At 44.1% G+C, this 17641-nt stretch overlaps 1 protein-coding gene across 2 annotated transcripts; it reads right to left on the reverse strand.

The window, feature by feature from the left end:
- Positions 1-6814: 6814 nt before the first annotated feature.
- Positions 6815-16905, reverse strand: LOC124329805 (lachesin-like). Of its 2 annotated transcripts, none has more exons than XM_046788667.1 (10): positions 16760-16905; positions 11935-12221; positions 11468-11601; positions 10458-10620; positions 10200-10222; positions 9799-9985; positions 9408-9581; positions 8745-8861; positions 8284-8454; positions 6815-8220 (listed from the first exon to the last, which is right to left on the reverse strand). In XM_046788667.1, exons 2-10 carry the CDS (start codon positions 12017-12019, stop codon positions 7817-7819), a joined length of 1458 nt encoding a protein of 485 aa, XP_046644623.1. In that variant the 5' UTR covers positions 12020-12221; positions 16760-16905; the 3' UTR covers positions 6815-7816. The 2 variants fall into 2 exon arrangements, with proteins under 2 accessions (XP_046644623.1, XP_046644622.1); XM_046788666.1 differs by having other exon boundaries at positions 11935-12224.
- Between the last annotated feature and the right edge of the window lie 736 nt (positions 16906-17641).

Consider the following 17641-nt stretch of genomic DNA (forward strand, 5'->3'; position numbering starts at 1 on the left):
ACCGTTTTTTTAGTTTTGTCAATAACTCATGCAGTTATTGACAAAAATCAACCAAATTTCATGCCAAAGTAGATTATACAGATTTACATAACATAATAAAAAATTTTAAAGTTTTATTAACATCTACTATTTTTCCCCCCACTGTCCCTTTTGACCCGGTGTCCCGTTTTACTCCAGTCTCCCCTATAGATACAGATCTGTATTTCATGGTTACTTCCATTAGCTTGTGTCGTCGTCTTGATTGCCTGACGACAAATCCTGCCACCTACTGGGTGTGTGACAACACTATGTGTCACTCGCCATCCATTTGAAATTTACAACAAATTGATAGGTTTGGGCACTATTACCTTATTACTTAATCTTTACAGGTTTGATTTGCTGTCTTAATTGTTTTCCACTTAAAATGTTTCAAACTAATTAAATTTAAGCAGGCTAATTTAAAAAAATATATATTTGGTCCCCGCAACAGTTTGCATCGTAAAATTTAGGTACAATTGCTTAGCTTTCTTGTTTGTAGGGGGCGGAATTGCGTTTGAAGAAGGCATGTCCTAAGCGACCTATCAAGACGACGTCGCTACCGAGAGAATCTTCCGCTATATGAGACGGATAACCATAGTTAATGGCCCTGACAATTTGCCTGCTCAATAAAATTTTTAAGTATGGCTTTACCCAGCACCTTGCTATTTTCCGGCGCTATTTTTTTATGTGTTTAAAAAAGCTATGCTGGCAATCTGGCATCTACATAAGGAAGAACATAACGACCCCATCGACTTGATGGCATCGAGTTCATAGAACGGCATTTCTCTCTTGGCTTAGATGGGCTTTTTACATAAGCTTCTCTCGCGAGTTTCCAAATTTCTGGTTGGTAATGTATACCTTTCCTCGCCTTTCCTATATGCAATGCCAAACGGCAAACGTTATATCGCTTCTATGGCGGTTAAATCGAAACTGGTACAACACTTGCATTTGCGAACAGTCGATTGCACGATACTTGTAGTTATTTGTTTCGTAATTGTAGAGTACAGAAATTTCGTCTCGGATTCAAGTGCCATCATGTAATTACTATATTTTAACGCAAACCAAAAATATTAATTTGCTATAGTAGAAGTAGAACACAATGATGCAATGAGTCGGCTCAATATTATATTGCGAGCGCACTTATTAATGATAAGTGCGCGCTTACTGGTGGTGCCACAGCCACATAATGTACTAAATACTATGAGGACTTTAAATGACCTATAGAATAATTGGAAACAAGAAACAAAAAAAAAACAGTTAAGAAAAAAAAATGTATATATTACTTCGTATTGCTTGGACATCTGGTCTCTTGTTAGTTGGATGAGTCACCTAGAAATTGGAACTTCTATAGCCTTCTATGTAGTCGGAACTCGAAATGGATACCTAATCCGACTGATCCCACCACACCATCAGCAGAAAAAGCTGGAGATTCTTCTTGTTTTGGGGTGTTTTTGTGGGCGCACGAATTGCTCCCTTATTAGTCGCGATCCCTGCTCACGGATTATTCATCCGCTCGTAATTAAAAAAGCATCGTCATAATCTATGCAGCTTTCCTTTCACGTCCCCCCTCATCAGCTGGCAGAGTAATCGTTAGCCGATCGACGTCGTGCGGATACGGAATCGAGGCGGAAGCGCGGCCTATATAGACCTGAATATATATATAGGGCTGTTGTTTGCCAAGCTGTTGACGAGCGCTCTGAAATCCGATCAGTCCACCAGCAAGCCGCCTGTCGCCCAACCCCTCCGAATGAATATACAAACACATTAATAGAAAACCCCCTATGTGTGCCCTAAAACTCTGAGCATCACAAAGTCTTTTTAATGGATTGTCAGAGTCGAGTTTAAAGAGAGCGAACAATCAAATGTGCATACACTTTTTGTTCCTCTTTTATACATTCTTACATAATAACAATTTACATGTTTAAATGCAAGCTCCAGCCCTTCCATTTCAAGGGCTCTATAATTAGACGTATAATATTGATTGACTTTTTATTTGCCGATGGAATACAGTATACATTACAATCTACATACAATCCTTGATTTTTCAATCCACCATGCCCTGATAGAAAAATAATTTTCTTTGCGTTTATTTTCATTTTTAACGATGAAATAATAAATATATTGCGTTCTTCATAACGGTACTTCAATAGATTCACGCATCCACCGACCTAGTCAACTATAGTGTAGAAAAACTTCCGTCAAAACCCTTAGCGTCACTCAATATTAATTATACATGGCGTCTCTAGCAACACGGAAAGAGCGGAGGTGTGTGGTGCTGTTATTCGATCTTAATACTTGCCGTGCATGACGCCGGTGCCTCCCTTTTTTTCTACCCCTCTTCAGGCACAGCTGTCAATCATTCAACCCTCGGATAGACCCACAGCAACGCGAGATATCAACCGCGACAACGAGAGATTGGAGGAGCAAACAACAAGTTACTCCACGTGACATCCACCGTCGGAATCGATTCCGATCGCCCCCAGTAATTGAATCAAAGTTAACCGCCATGGATTGCGGTTTATATAGGAAATAAAAATGGGGAATTATATATAAATAGGGAGCGGGACATTAGAAACGAATAAGCAGATGCGACAGCCAGACTCTTGTTCTCTCAGTTGCGGGGCTATCTGCCAAACGACTTTAAGCCGATCGGCAGCTATTAATCACGTCAACTTTGACCCGACCGCAGCCAGATAGATCTCGGACGACTATCAATCCGCTCAAGAAGAAGCCTGTGTATACTGTACTATACATGTCTGGTGCTGTTGCTGGCCTGCTTCGTCGTGTAGCATACTGAACCACAATATTTTAGATGCGCCAGAATTTCGCTCCGGCTTCTTCTTCTTCTGTGTGTACAAACAGAAAGCGGTCAGGGAAGAAGTTCTTGGTAGAGCTGGCACATTGACTCAAAGTCTCAAAACTACAAGGCTATATACTATACTATACACGGAACTCCATATACATATAAATAGAACACGACGGCTGCTATATATATATAATCTACTTTGTGTGATTAAACTCTGTAATAGTTCGAATTGGAAAATGGCTCAGCTTCTCTTGCTCATGCCATCCAATTATCAGATCTCCTTCCCTTCAAAAACTCTCTCCTTGGTTTATTACAAACACGATGACGTGTGCTGCTGGTGAGCGGTGAATGCGGTTGGCTCATACAGCCTGTGGTGGGGGTGGGAGGGGGTCGGCGGTTTGAAACATTTATTTATGTCCGCGGTTACTAATGAGGCCTATGATGTCAAAACGAGACGATAAAAGTCACTCATTCCCGTCGTCGTTGACGTATATCCAAGTCCTATATACACATGTCAATGGACGCATTTATAAGAGCGCTGCCATGACTGATTTTGCGTGGGTCCAAGAAACCAGTCGACGGGAAAAAAATGGACGAGATAAGGACGAGCTGACGAGCAGCACGGGTGTCCATAGATAATTAGTCTTTTTTTTCCCTTCTTTTCCTTATTCCTTTTTACTTCCCCCCCGAGACGCGCCAAACGTTTTTTTTTTTGTATGTCTATAATATATCTAGCGATGAATCCATCAATCCATGAGCCGTTAGATCCTTTTTTTTCTCTCTCTCTCTCTCTCTGCTTCCCCACACCAAAATGTGATTAAAGCGCTAACCGCGGGAAAATGCGGCGGGAACACCATTAACACCAAGTTGTAAATCGCATGTCCAATCGGTTGTAGCGCGCTCGAATGTTACACTACTGCGGCATATATCGTTAGATAGCGTCAATTCATTAGCACCGGGAGCTGCTGGTTAAGACATAACTCTTTTCGTTTATTGAATATCAATCAGATCCCCAACGATAAAAAGCCTCGAGTTATTAGTTGTTGATCATGAAATCACAAATATCTCGGGTGTAATAATATCAGCCGCCGGAACATAACTATTTGCCTGGTGTTTTCACGTCCGAGTTTCCACAGACGACCACGTAGCAGCACACGTACACGACCGCAGTCGTCACAATCCGACGGATAACGACCGACCGAAATAAATGGCAATCGACACAGCGAGCGCCGGCCGGCCGCCGTCGGTTGTCTCAGCTGGTGGCCAAGTCACTAGCAGCTAGACGCAGAGGATTGGCCGCCAACATCTGTGTCCATACTATCCAGTATAGACTCTCTCACCCCCTGCCGCATGTACAGAAACTGGCGGCTACACTGGAATTCATCAAGCGTCGTTCCTCACGCGCACATGCACACTCGAGCGCTCCGCTCTCGACAGCCAACACATAGCACATGCACACACACACACACACACAGGGAGCAATTAGATATCCTTTTTTTCTAATATATTGTCGTCGGTGCTGTGCTGACTGTATAAAAAGCCCCGTGCTATACAGGCGCGGCTATGTAGGCAATAGGCAGCACACCCTCAACCGCTTCCCACATCTATAGTTTGGTTCGGCCAGCAGCCCCGCGCATTTGCTGTGGTCGGCTGGTGGCTCTCCCCATCACACAGGACCAATAGGTTTCATTCGTCTTGTCGGCCTTAATGTTAATCTACAGTCGCGGCGGTATATATGGATGCTCAGTCATCCGAACGCGCTGCTGGCACACTCTCCTTTCGGATTTCCCGGATTTTCTTCTCTCGGCAGCACACAACACGGCAAAGTCCCGATTCTGCGATGCCCCGATGCTCATTCTCTCCTTCTTTACCGGCCCTGCTTATTTTTTTATTTTTTGTATTTTTTGTGTGTGTGTCAGATAAACGAGTCGGTCTGCAACAGCCGAACCACCACAACCACGACAAACAAACAGATGCCTCAGCTGTGACCATACCATACTTGGTATATAGTCAGGGGCGGCGTCCGCGCCTGCTGTTTCTTAGTTGCCCGCATTCGCCCTATATAACCTTTCTCTCTGTTTTCCTTTTTTTCCTTCATTTTTCCTTTTTTCGCTTTATATTATACTAGATCATTCTCTTTCCTTTCCTTTTTTTTTCTCTCTCCTTTTTTTTTTCTTTTTGCGGTTGTGTTTAGAAACAGAGTTCCCCCGACGCAACGCCAGTCGACTCTACAATGAAGCGGAATGGATGGCGTCGAGTCTCTTTTCTCCTGCGCTCTATTGTGTGGCCATCCAGCAGCAGGAGAGGAGAGAATGGTCTATCCTTTCCTCTATTCCGCCCTCCTGTACACACAGGGCGCACACAGTTGACTAGCGACGTAACAGTCCGGTTATATTAGATTGGCGCCCAAAGAATATCTTATACATATTCCATTAGCCGATTGGCTGCTGGCGCGCTCTCGTCGTCTTCTCTCGATTGATTAGCAAACGGCCAGATAACACAAGGTTATATATATAGATGTACTTTATACAGTATATAGATTGGTATAGAAATCCTCTGTTGCTTCGTTCCTTCTTTCATCAAGTATAACCTATACAGCCGCAGCAGCGCAGCCAGCAACGTCCTCCTCATCTCTCTCACTTTCTCATGCTTGATGGCGCTCCCTCTTATTTCTCTTTCTATTCGGCTCTTCTGATCTCGCACCCCCGCAAAACACTCTTTTTTTCTTTCTTTCATTTTTCTGCTGGGCCTGTATTATATGTAGCGCTCCTCCTCACGAGCGGGTATAGCAACAGCGGCAACCGCGTCGGCTCTCAAGTCGAGAGTCAACACGATAAGTAGTCTATACCAGCAGCACGTGGGTATAAAATGAGATCTGCCTCTGATGTCGTCGTCGTCGTCGCTCAGAAAGAAATCCTCCGCTAAATTTGCGGATTACAAAATCAAGATTAATGTTTTTGAGAGAACAATATAAAAGAGAAGAAGAAAGTGAAATCAAAAGATTCTTTATAATGCCCACTTATCCAACCCGGATTTCCAACTCCGTATGTATACATACATGTGACAAAGACACCAGCTCCAATCCTATACAGTGTGCATTCTATAGGAGCATTAACTGCTGCGTTGTCTGTGTGTGTATAGACATACCTTTGATGGCGAAAAGTGAAAAGGGCAGGATGAACACGAGGGACGATTTTGATATCGAGTGTATTTGTTTTTTTCGAGTTGTCAAGACTCTCGTTCGTCTTCTCCTCTTGTTTCCATCTCGGCCAAGAGCAAGAGCAGTATTATTATATATATATATATATTTATAGCATACATAGGTACAGCGGTGGGATCTTTTTCTTTTTCCATACAATTTGGGTTTGCTATAAAAGACGCCATAAGGACTTGTACAATATAAGAGAGAGAGAGCATACGATGCGGTCTAATGGATTGAAGTCTCCCATCTCGACTGAATAGCAACTAAAGAAAGGAAGCAAGGAAAGAAGGAGAAAAAAAAAAGAATCAAGGAAAAAGAGAAAGAAAAGGGAGGAATTTGTCGAATTTGTCTTCTTCTCTTTTTTCTTCCATCTATACAGCAGCAAGTAATATATATATTGTACTTAAAGAGTTTTGCGTCTTTTTTTTCTTTCTTTTGTTCAGCCCCCTCCTCCGGTCCTCCCCCCCCCCTTTCCCCTTCAAGCAGTGTGTGTGTGTGCCGGCAAGGAGCGGCGACAGGAGCGCTCCCGACCCGTGCGGCTATTGTTTGTCCGTTCTGCCAGTCACTGAGTAAAAGCAATCAACTGATGAAAGATGGCCGTTTTCGGTGACGTTATTATATCGATGATCCAGCCGGGGCCCAACCTTTTAGGCGGCATGCTTACTATATATATACTCCTTGCAGGGTAGTTCCCACTACATAGCTATCCCTCTCTCCCACCAATCTGCTGCTGCTATACCATCGAACAGCCATCAGCAACACACAACCACCAACACAAACAGATGATATAAAGAGATTTTTTTGATATATTACAAGAATAACAAGGGACGAGGAGAACAAGTCTACACAACACAAAGAGAAAGAGAGAGAAAAGCGACGATGATTTTATAACTGTACATGAGGATCAAATCGCACGCGCCAATTCAATGTCTAATAAGTACAGACTGAATAATATACTTTTGTCTGTACACGGGACTATTAGCGATTGACATCATTCTCTCTCAAAACATGCCCAGATGTGTTGAATTTTTTTTCCCAAACTGGCACGAACAAGATAAACCGATGAGTGGCAATGGAAAGGTGTAAATAAAAAAAAGGGCGCCGTATTTAAAGTAGTCAAATAAAAATTTTCGACGTCATCGAAATGTTGTCGCTTCGCGGTCCCGCTAAAATCGAAATGGTTTGGTTGATGCTGATGTGTGTGGTGATCGAGCCAAAGTGCTACGCACAATCTCGAATAATAAAGTATGAAGAGAAGCAACTCTTCTTTTTTATCCTCCGGAGAGAATCAAAGAAATGGAGAGAGAAAAGAGAGAGAGAAGGAGAAGTGATTTATGAATGTACAAGAACAGCACCAGCTGCACACAGCCAAACCAGGGGAAAAACAAACGCGGCTAACATTACGGCAAATAAAATGCACGGCGTTCCTCCGGGTTGTTTCTCCCTAATACTGTCGGCAAATTTGACGACGATGGCTGCGCGCATAATTAATAATATATCGATACCTTCTTTGATTGCGCTGATATAATAAACTCGGTGACCCCCAACTCATTGATGGCACTACTGTACGCCAGTTGTCGGTTGCTTCATGTTGCATGGTCCGAAATAACGCTGTCACTGTTCATGTGTGTCCGGATCGGATCGGGTGGCGGGAAAAGGCTCGACACAATCAAAAGAGGAGAGGAATGATGAATCAGTTGTCTTGGCGAATGATGATGACATATCGTACAAATAGCGTTATATATAGCTATAGAGTGCGAGTAACGGTAACAGATTTTTCGGGGGTTTTGTTATGACAACACCAGGGCGATGACGGTGGCCGTCATCATGACAACGGCTGCTGCGCTCACGGCGGATTGACGGCCGACGGCCAACCTGGTGGACGAGGCTGCAGAGGAAGAGTGACCTCCCGAGCGCGGTCGCAATGTGGCCTTCATCATTTCGTGACCGTGTCGGTTGTGGTTGTTACTGGATGCCGATCCGGCCGGAAGGAATTCGGCGTCGCCGATCAGTTGCGTCGGCAGATCGCCGACGCTGTCGGGACGATCTTGAGGCCGGCCCGTGGTGGTCAAAACTCGATCCCGCTGCAGGACGTGAGTCCACGCCGTCGTGCCGATGATCAGCGGGTAGATGTCGTTCTCGCCCATCATAAAAATCGGCGGCGGAGTCGTCGTCGTAATCAGCGGCTTCAAATCTAAATTTTAATAAATAAATCAATTCAGCCAAAATTGTTAATATTCCGTCGATGATATCATACCGTGCAGTTTGATGGTTCCCTCGGCTTCTCCGAGCTCGTTTCTACAACGACACTCGTATTTGCCAACATCCGTTTTGCGGAAGTGTCCAATAGTGAGGATCATGCGGACTCGATAGGACGATTCGACCTTCTCCTCGTAACTCAGTCGACTGCTATTGGCTATCATTTTGTCTGTTTTGAGAAAAGACAAAAGAAAAATCATTCGAGTTGCAGGATGATAATCAAGTCGGGGGCAGCAAATATGGTCCAATATGGAAAAAAAAAAAGAAAAGTGTTTCCTTTTGTCGATCCAATTTGAAACAAAGCGGGAAGGTTACGGGTCACTTGAGCAGGGCGCTGAAAGAAATCAAAGCGTTGGAGGGGGATGGAATTGCTTCAGAGGACTGAAGGCGAAAAGACGAGAATGAGGAATGCAGATTGAGTGAGTGCAAAAGAAATGAGGCTGCTGCCGGGCTATTTACCATCTTTGTACCAGACGTTGATCGATTTTGGAGAGGATTCGACGATACACCCCAGAGTCACGTTGTTCCCCAAAGGCACGCCCACAATTTGATTGTCCACCGTTACTGTCGGAGCGACTAGAAAGAAGAAAAGAAAAAAAAAAAAAGGTAATCACATCAAATCAATATAATCTCTTCTTCGCCGTCGTCGCCGTCGTCGTCGTCGTTGGTCGCGTAGACTTTTCCCTTCTTTTCTGGTGGCGGTGGCGCCCGCTAGTTTCCTTCACGCTTCCCTCCACGACGCATCGACAGGGGAGCGCGCGGGAGGCTTGGCGATTGAAAATGGGTGAGCTGGGGGGGATAGAGGAAGAGAGAGGGAGCAACGAACCGCACAGAGAGCTATACAACATTGAAAGAGGCTGAAGACGAAGACAAAATAAAATAAAAAAGGGCCAAAATCATTCCGCCCTCTTCGTTGACTACCTATAGAAAATATCGATCATCCAATCCACAACCAAACCAAACTCCCCCATCCCGCCCTTCTCCACCCCATCAAATGCGGGTGGTTTGGTTATTGGAATGTGGTGAGACAGGAGCCCTGAAAACCTCCCTAAACACATCCCAGATAAACAACGAAAAACGATGGAAATAAATAAATCAGATATGAACGAATAATGAACTCACACAAAACGGTGACTGCGACCCGCTTGCTGACGGACGGCGGGACGCCGTTGGAGGCGATGCAGTAGTAGACGCCCATATGGCGTTTGGAGACTTGGTTGATCCGCAATGTTTCGCCGTCGACGCTGTAGACAGACGGGCCTCCGTGACTTTTATTCCGAAAGGACCCTCCAGTCCCTGCACATACACCATTTTCCATCGACAAAAGAGACAGCCTAGTATTATGCAATATGCAGACGCACATGTGGAAATTCTCAGCGTCTACATTGAACGTCCTTATATACTGCACGAATTTATATTTCCATTTGATCCCACCCCGCGGTGCATATAATGAATAATAGTCACACAAATCTATCCGCTCATTTCTGTGTACATACGTCTACTGAATACTGACCTTTATGTTCGTCTCGACTGGTCAGGTGCAGATCGTGACCGTCTTCCCGTTTCCAGGTGATCCGAGGCGCGGGATTCCCCCTGGCCTCGCATGTCAACTTGAGCGCTTCGTTCTCCCGAACTCGCAATTCGCCCGGCGTCCGCTCGTCGATAATGTCCGGCGGTTCTGTCACGTCAAGGTAAGTCACCTGAAATCAGAATTGCAGATTTACCGTTTGCGTTATTGATATACGTATAAGCTCGACAGATGGAAGCCACAAATACTTTGGCCCAAAAACGAATCCAGTAACTTTAAAAATTCGATGACGACAATTTGAATTTCATCGTATAGCATTGCAAAATCACGAGAAATGAAACGAATAAATAACGAGGCATTATTGTATATCTTAAATTAGGTTTTACCTGACTCTTCATGGGGTCGGTGTCTTCCGGGCGTCATTTGCAAGTTAGCGCGTGATTAGCGAGGGAGAGAATAAGGTCGTTATATGATGAATAAATAAATATGTACATTTTCATGGGCAACAAGGGCGCAATAAAAAGGGGAAGTGTACAGGGTCTTAAAGGGATGGAAATGACGGATAGGAAATGAATAAAAAGGACTCACAAAATAGGCTTGCTTGCCGAGATGGGGGGGAGGGTGTGCTGTAAAAACGGACTTACTTATTTGGGCCATGTAGAACCCGGCGTCTTCCTTGCGGACGTTCTTGATGATCAATTTCCACTGACTGGAGCCGATGTGCTCGACCGAAACGCGCGGATTGTGCGTCACTACAATCAAGTGGATGGCTTGGATGGCTTTGGTGTCGGCTTTCACCCAACCGACCTATTATCGTCCGTTCACAGACCAACAATACCCCGGGCCGCCGCAAACACCCACACAGACGCCAACCAGAAAACCCGGCAAACAAACAAACAAATAAAAAAAAAAGAAAAATCGTATTAGACAAAGGACGAGGGCAACTCCTTTTACCGCGTCTTATTGCACACAAAATGTTCAGTCTTCCATAGAGTACGCACGATTAACGCGGTCTAAAAATCCAATCATTCGTTATGAACAAACGCGGACTGTTTGTTACACCTACACTGATTGGATTTGAAAGAGAGCAGAGAAAAACGAAAGACTTTGACTGAGAGAAGAAGAAGAAGGGAAAAAATAGGAAGCAATCAAATCAATGGCTAATATGTGAATGACCGGAAACGGACAGTGACAACACGGTCGAGGAGGTCAGATCAAAGGGCTCTGTCGCAAACAGTTACACACCCGCAAAGACGAATATGGGCGCCCTTCTCAAATCCCCAGTGAACTTTTTCAACAATCAAAAAAGGAAAAAAAAAAGGAAAAAAAGGAAGAAGCACTTTACCGCAATGGTTTTTGACCGCAAGTCGATTTTTTACGGTAAACACTATTGCGATCCAATAACCGGCGCTCAGCACAATCCATTACGGTTGGCTCCATCTTATATGTATTATATATACTGTACTGACTGTATATACACACTAGCTAGTTGGATAAGGTTGCCGTATATTTTATATATCCGCGATGGACCTACTCGTCCATCTATAATCTATAGAGACCTCGTATATGTGTGCCGGCAGTGTATAAAGTATATATATATATAAAAGAAAAAAAAAAGCTCAAAGGATTCCTTTTATTCTCAAATTCTTTTTACCTTGTGTCCACCAAGATTGGTGACGCTGCAACTCAGTACCGCATCCCGGCCAGTGGCAACTGTCACGTTGGTCATGCTGTCAGTGAATTCGGGTTCGAAGCCCCAACTGGTGCCATCTGAATGAACACGACCCGCTCCAAAAAAAAAGATAAAAATAAAATTTCATAACAAAATAGAGATCGAGAGAGAGGTTGAAGTTTATAAAAATGCTGAAAAAATTCAAACAAAATTCGCGCGGGAGTCTTTAAATAAATCTTTTAAATCGTCGCTGTTGCTGGGAAATTTCCCGGAGCATTAAAAAGTCTCCAGTGCTAGAGTCTCTGCCCCCACCTCCAGTAGCGCGTGAACGCCGGCTAAAGTTGAGCCCGTCCCAATTAAAATCCGCCATGCTGCCGATTCCTCAATGTGGGACGACAGAGCAGAGAGCAGAGAGAGAGAGAGAGACTGAGAAAAGGCGATAAACTCACCAGCAATCAAAGGAGCGGTAGCAGTGAAGCAGAAAGTGCCGATCCAGATCCAAGTGATGATGCTGGAAGCCAACAGCTGGGCCATGATTTCCGACGAGCGGTCGATCTTGTCGTCACTCCTTTTCGTCTGCTTTTTCGCACCAACAAAGAGATGAGTGAGTTGTGTGTCTTGGCTGTCTGAAAGACTCTTTTCACACGTCGGCGCCAAAGAGAATAAGCGACAGCTAATGGCGAAATCTCTCAAGTCGTGTAAGCTCTGAACGCCTCAACGATTGCAACTCTTCCGGCTGCTTACAAGTGTGAAACGGCAAAGAAAAACGAAAAGATAATTAATTATAACACAATAAGAGTATACACTTAAGATAGTTTGAAAAACGCTAGTTTCAAATTTCCTCTCCCAATTAGCGACGGCGCGTCCAATTATTATCAAAAATGAAATCTAGTTTTTCGTGTTAGGCTACTCCTCTTTATTTTATTTTATTTTTCTGCTTTCTCTGTATTTTTCACTTCCGGTTCCGGAAGGAGAAAGTTGCGCCCGAGATAAAGGTCAGCCGCCCATTCCTTTCAACTTCGGTCGATACAGATTTCTTGTTACGTGGTAAATATAGAAATCCAAGAAAGGCCGTGTGTTACAATCTTCAGTTCATGTCGTTCACGTATTGGTTATTCATACAGTGGATATTATATTGTTCGGGTAGTTATAATATTCGCCTTTCTGTCTCATCCCGAATAATAGACGACGGCCGCGCGCTTCAAACGAAATTACACTGCCATAAAGACTTCTTGCAACCGTCTCCCGCCACAGCTTTCCCGCGCACGCCATAATATGTTGTCAATATCAGTCAAGCGGGTCGTAATGAAAGACAAGAAATCGATCCGCTCTCCTTTTGTCTTCATACGTACCCCCAAGTCGTCCTCGTTGGATGTATGTATTCTATAACGATCCGCTGCGATTAACCGCCTCTCTTCCTAAAACACCGCGCCGTTTTCCCTTACATTTATGGGCCCATCTAAAATACTATGTATTTACTATACTTTGGTATATAAGGTGCTGGGCTCGGCTGGGCTGAGCGCACGGAGCATTATACCCCGATAAATGGCCGCTATACACATAAAGGAAGTATTAACAGACGAAGCTAAGATAGACGTCTATGAGATCTTTAGAATATCACCCAGAGTGGTTATAAGCTCTTATTACAGTTATTAACGATCCTGGGACCAGCATAGGGCCATCTCGTGATGCTGTCAGATCGGACGAGGCAGCAACAAGAACGTGAATGCGCATTATGCATGAGGCTGATGTTGCGCTCGCTTCCACTTTCAAGTCTGCACCACTATAGCTCCCTCGTCGGAGAGTGATGAAAAACTGGCGTCATTTAACACCCGAGATGGGGATGGAAAACAAAGAAAACCAAACAAACGGCATCTCATCATCATTTGTCTTTTCTTTTCGTCCCTATATGTCTGGCGCGGGCGATCCGCATATCCGCCAAACGACGCATCTGGGTGATCTGGCGTTTATAATGTATAACGTGAATTACGGCAGTTTTCTAAAAAAACGGTTCACCAAAATTTTACAAGCAGGCGGATGAAAAAAAGGCTTTGAAATAGTCCGGCGAACAATAAAAAAAATGAAAAAAGAAAAGATGAAAGATGAGGATTTCTCAAGTCAGAAAAGACAAAAGGGAACGAGCATTATATCAATCCCAAGTGCATCTTGACCGGGGCCATATAGATGAGGAGCCAATGAGAGAGGCGGGAAAGAACCCGAAATGATTCAATATTCCCTTTCAGCTTTTGTGACTCTTAAAATGAAAGCCAACGAGCACAAAAAAAAAGGACTTGCCCCCTTTGCCCAAAAGTTAATAGGGCGACTAGAAAAGTATGAAGGTATGCTGCTGCATAAGATTATGGTTCAGGATTGCTGGGAGGATCGCTATAAGTCCTACACCCGCAGCTCGCCTGTGTCGCATGGTACACAGTCACGATTAATGCCGCCAAGATATGGTTTGCCGACCATCGGTGGTAATCAGCGGAGACGGTCGCCCAACATCAGAGAGTGTGGAGAGCATAGAGCGCACAGTTTGAGACATGTAGCGATGAAGGATCACAAGAAAGCGGCAGTCGACAGCAACTCTACCCGTCTCTATATAGAACTAAGCTTTCAACAGTTAAGGACAATATTCGATCAGTCGGGTAAATTGATTTGGTCTGTCAAAGTGAACAATCCTTTTCCCGCTTCCGGACGCAAAAAAAAGAGAGAGACAAAAAAAAATAAAAGGAAAAAAAGAGTTGTCTGAGTAAGATGGTTCATCCCCGTCACCTCTTCTCCTTTTCCCTCTTTTCTTTTCCTACAGGCTACACTTTCAGTTTTAACTCGGCAAGCTCAATGCCTGGAAGGAGCCGGAGCGCGTCACAAGTGGCTCGGGTTCTCATCGCTAGGCCACTTTCGATCGACACGTTACTAGACTTTCTTAGAGTTTCTTCTCTTTTCTATATCTTTGGGCTGTTCTCAGTCTCTTATTCTCCACTTCTTTTTTTTTCCCCGGCGAAAAACTCGCGGACGAGTTCCAAGTTCCAAGTTCCGTGACGCGCAACTTTCCTTATATGCACACTCAGTCGTCAAAGGGTCCTCTTATTCTGAGCCATAGAATCTTTTCTCTCCCCCTTTCTTTTCTATTTTTCTTTTCTTTTTTCTCCAGCGTTTATAAACGCCCCACCAGCTTGTCTCTCCTCCTTCTTCAGACGCAAACACACAAGAGCCCCCAACCCTCCTTTTCTTTCGCTATGATTCTGTGTAATATCGCCACGCCCGTCTTGATCGGGAATGCGAACAGTTGTTGGTCTTTTATTTTTTCACTTCCCTTTTACCGAGACATTTCTATTTTGGTTCCGCTTTAAAAAACAAAAATATAACCAGTTGAGAACTAAAAAAAAAAAGTTTGGGCCTTCATTTCTTTTGTTTTCCACGAACGAATCTAATTGGTTAAAAGCGACATGCTTTTCGCCGAAAGCACAGCACAGTTGAACCTGAACTATTTCAGCGGTAGATGTTTTACCTTTGGAAGAAAAAAAGTGAAAAAGTGACTCGCAAGTGAAAGGTCGAGTGATACCAATGACATTTGGTCTGATGGTCAAGAATCAGCTCCCAATCAATGTTCAATACCGCCGTATTGCAAAGTCTATCGATTATGTAAGCCTTAGAACTGATTTTTTTTTAAAAGAAGAAATCAATTTCGTTGTTGATTTTTATTTTTTGCATCCCTTTGTTGTGGTTGTATGTTGTAAAGAAAACAAATTCGGCAACACTTCCCCCCTCGACGTTGAAGTAAGCGGTAAAAGCGATGGCAAGTGGAAGGTTTTTTTTTCTCTTTCGCTTCTTGTTTTGTTGTTGCTGACGTTCCCTCTCAGCTTTACGGTCCTCTAGTTCCCTTTGTGCTTACAGTCTCTCCCCCAGGACGGCTCTGGGATAAGTGAACAGACTAACAGTATTTGCATTCATCTCAACAGGGACAGAGGAAAAAGAGGGTCGCGGAACGAATATTCAATTTTTCCAGTTAAAAAGAATAAAACAAACTCGTCAATTATTTATAAGATGAGGGGAACATAATAATGCAACCTGTTGCGAGCACACACGCGAATAAGACGCGCACACACACACAGCGGCGACGAAAAGTAGATAGGCAATAACGCTCTGAATTCAAAGACGCTCAGCTTCTGGCGCGTGCTGCTTGCTACCGTTGATGTATGTATGTGTGGGCTTGTGTTATCTTTCCATCGGGGATTCCATCTATAATCCAGTTAGCTAATGGAGTAGATAGAGCGGGTGGGGGGGGGGAGGAGGAAGAAGACTGGTTTTGCGAAGAGCGGGAACGCAGTTGTTTTCTTATTGGAACTATTTCAAGGCAAATCCACACGCTTTTTTATATGAGGCATAAAAGCGTCGGGCCTTAAAAAGGGAAATGATGATGCCAGTGGTACTTCCATAACCACCAACCCAAACAAGAGACAAATAAAACCAACATTAGAAAAGCCGTCGCCCAAGGTGTTGGCACAGATGATGAGCGACGAGCGCAGCGGCGTGCCGCGACGTACTTTGAATAACAAATCAATTGGCTTAAACAGGTTCGTGGTAGGGCCTAATAACCAGAGGAAAGAGGGGTTGGGAGAGCGTCGAGTTAAGAAAATCTACCAACATAAGATTTTCTTTTTAAAAATTCCTTTGGCTTATTTGTCAAATTGGGGGGGAAAAAATACAATTCCCAAGAATGTAGGGAAACGAATAACTAGTCGAAAACGGAGGTGAACATACTACTCAAACGGTAAAAGGGAAATGTTCAATTGTTCGTCGTCAAGAGTGGGAGAGTGGGCGAAGCCAACTCGGATGGGACAAACACCAAGGCAGAGAGAGAACAGTTGTCTAATTGAAGTCCGTAAACCGACACGCGGAGGTTTTTGCTGTCGCTGATGCGTCGACAGACTTGGGAAGCAGCAAAGCAAGAGACGAGCAATGTCAAATAATGTCACAAACTCATACTCCGGAATTCCACGAACGCAGCCAACCCTTTCATCTCTTATCTTATCATTTCGGCCACCTCGTATTTCATTAGACACGATTGATTGAGTGCAACTCGCATAACTACTCATTAAGCGAAGCACTTATACGCAGCGACAAGATCTCTTACAGTCTAATAGGCAGCAGCACGCGCTAAAAGGTCTTATGTCCACGTTTTGTCACGTAGCACTTGAAATAGAATTTTTTTGTTACGTCCGCACTTTTTTTGAATTGCGCGATAAATCTGGCACCATGAAAGCTATCACTTACCTGGTCGAATTAGTGACTGCGAGCGTAACTGGTTGCTAAAGGTGACAATGCCGGCACTCGATTCTTTTCATGTTTGGCAGGCGGAATATTGAACGTTTGATCGGGGCTTCCTTGTCTCATAACAGATGAGAAGCGACTGACTTGAAACGGGTCAGATGCGCTACGTATCTTCACATGGGTTTACCGATGGGGAAAAGCCCCAGCAGCGCGCGCATATTGCAACATCAACTTGGATTGTCCAGGGACAAACCGGAAGGCGGCAGTGGGAGAATGTAGAGGAGAGGGGGGAGGGGGGAAGGGCATTCGACATACCCCCGTCGAATCTAAGGCGGACTGTATTATGCTATACGAATAAGAAAAGTAGATATCCCAGTGCATAATTACGTGGACATCGATATAAATCCACACCGCTGGATCCCAACGCCTTCTCCCCGTTTCCTCGTCCGTCTCACTGACCCAGTACATAAAACTTTGGAGAACCAACGTATCACGTCATCGCCATGTCTTCCTGTCATTCACAATCAGAGGAATTGATCATCTGATCAATAATGGAACCAACAACCATGTATATATCTTAGACGTATTGAAAAAGTCATCGTGACCTGTTCGATGCAGCTGCAGGTTGCAATCCATTGAGTTCCGTATCCGGCAAACTTGTGAATATACGTCGTTTTCTATATACCTAGTAATTCGCTAAGCTTTTGATTCGGTAGAGTTAGGCGGAAGCAACTCGGAGCGAGCAGCAACGCCAAATAAAAAGAAGAATAAAGAAAGCATTAAAACAAGAAAATCTAAATCAAAAATAAAAGCAAACCTGAAACAACGGAGGGTGGCTGATGATGTTGACCAATCTTATCGACGCTATAGGAACGTGGAAAATGG

The sequence above is a fragment of the Daphnia pulicaria genome, chromosome 1, assembly GCF_021234035.1.
Source record: "Daphnia pulicaria isolate SC F1-1A chromosome 1, SC_F0-13Bv2, whole genome shotgun sequence".
NCBI classification, from domain to species: Eukaryota; Metazoa; Arthropoda; class Branchiopoda; order Diplostraca; family Daphniidae; genus Daphnia; species Daphnia pulicaria.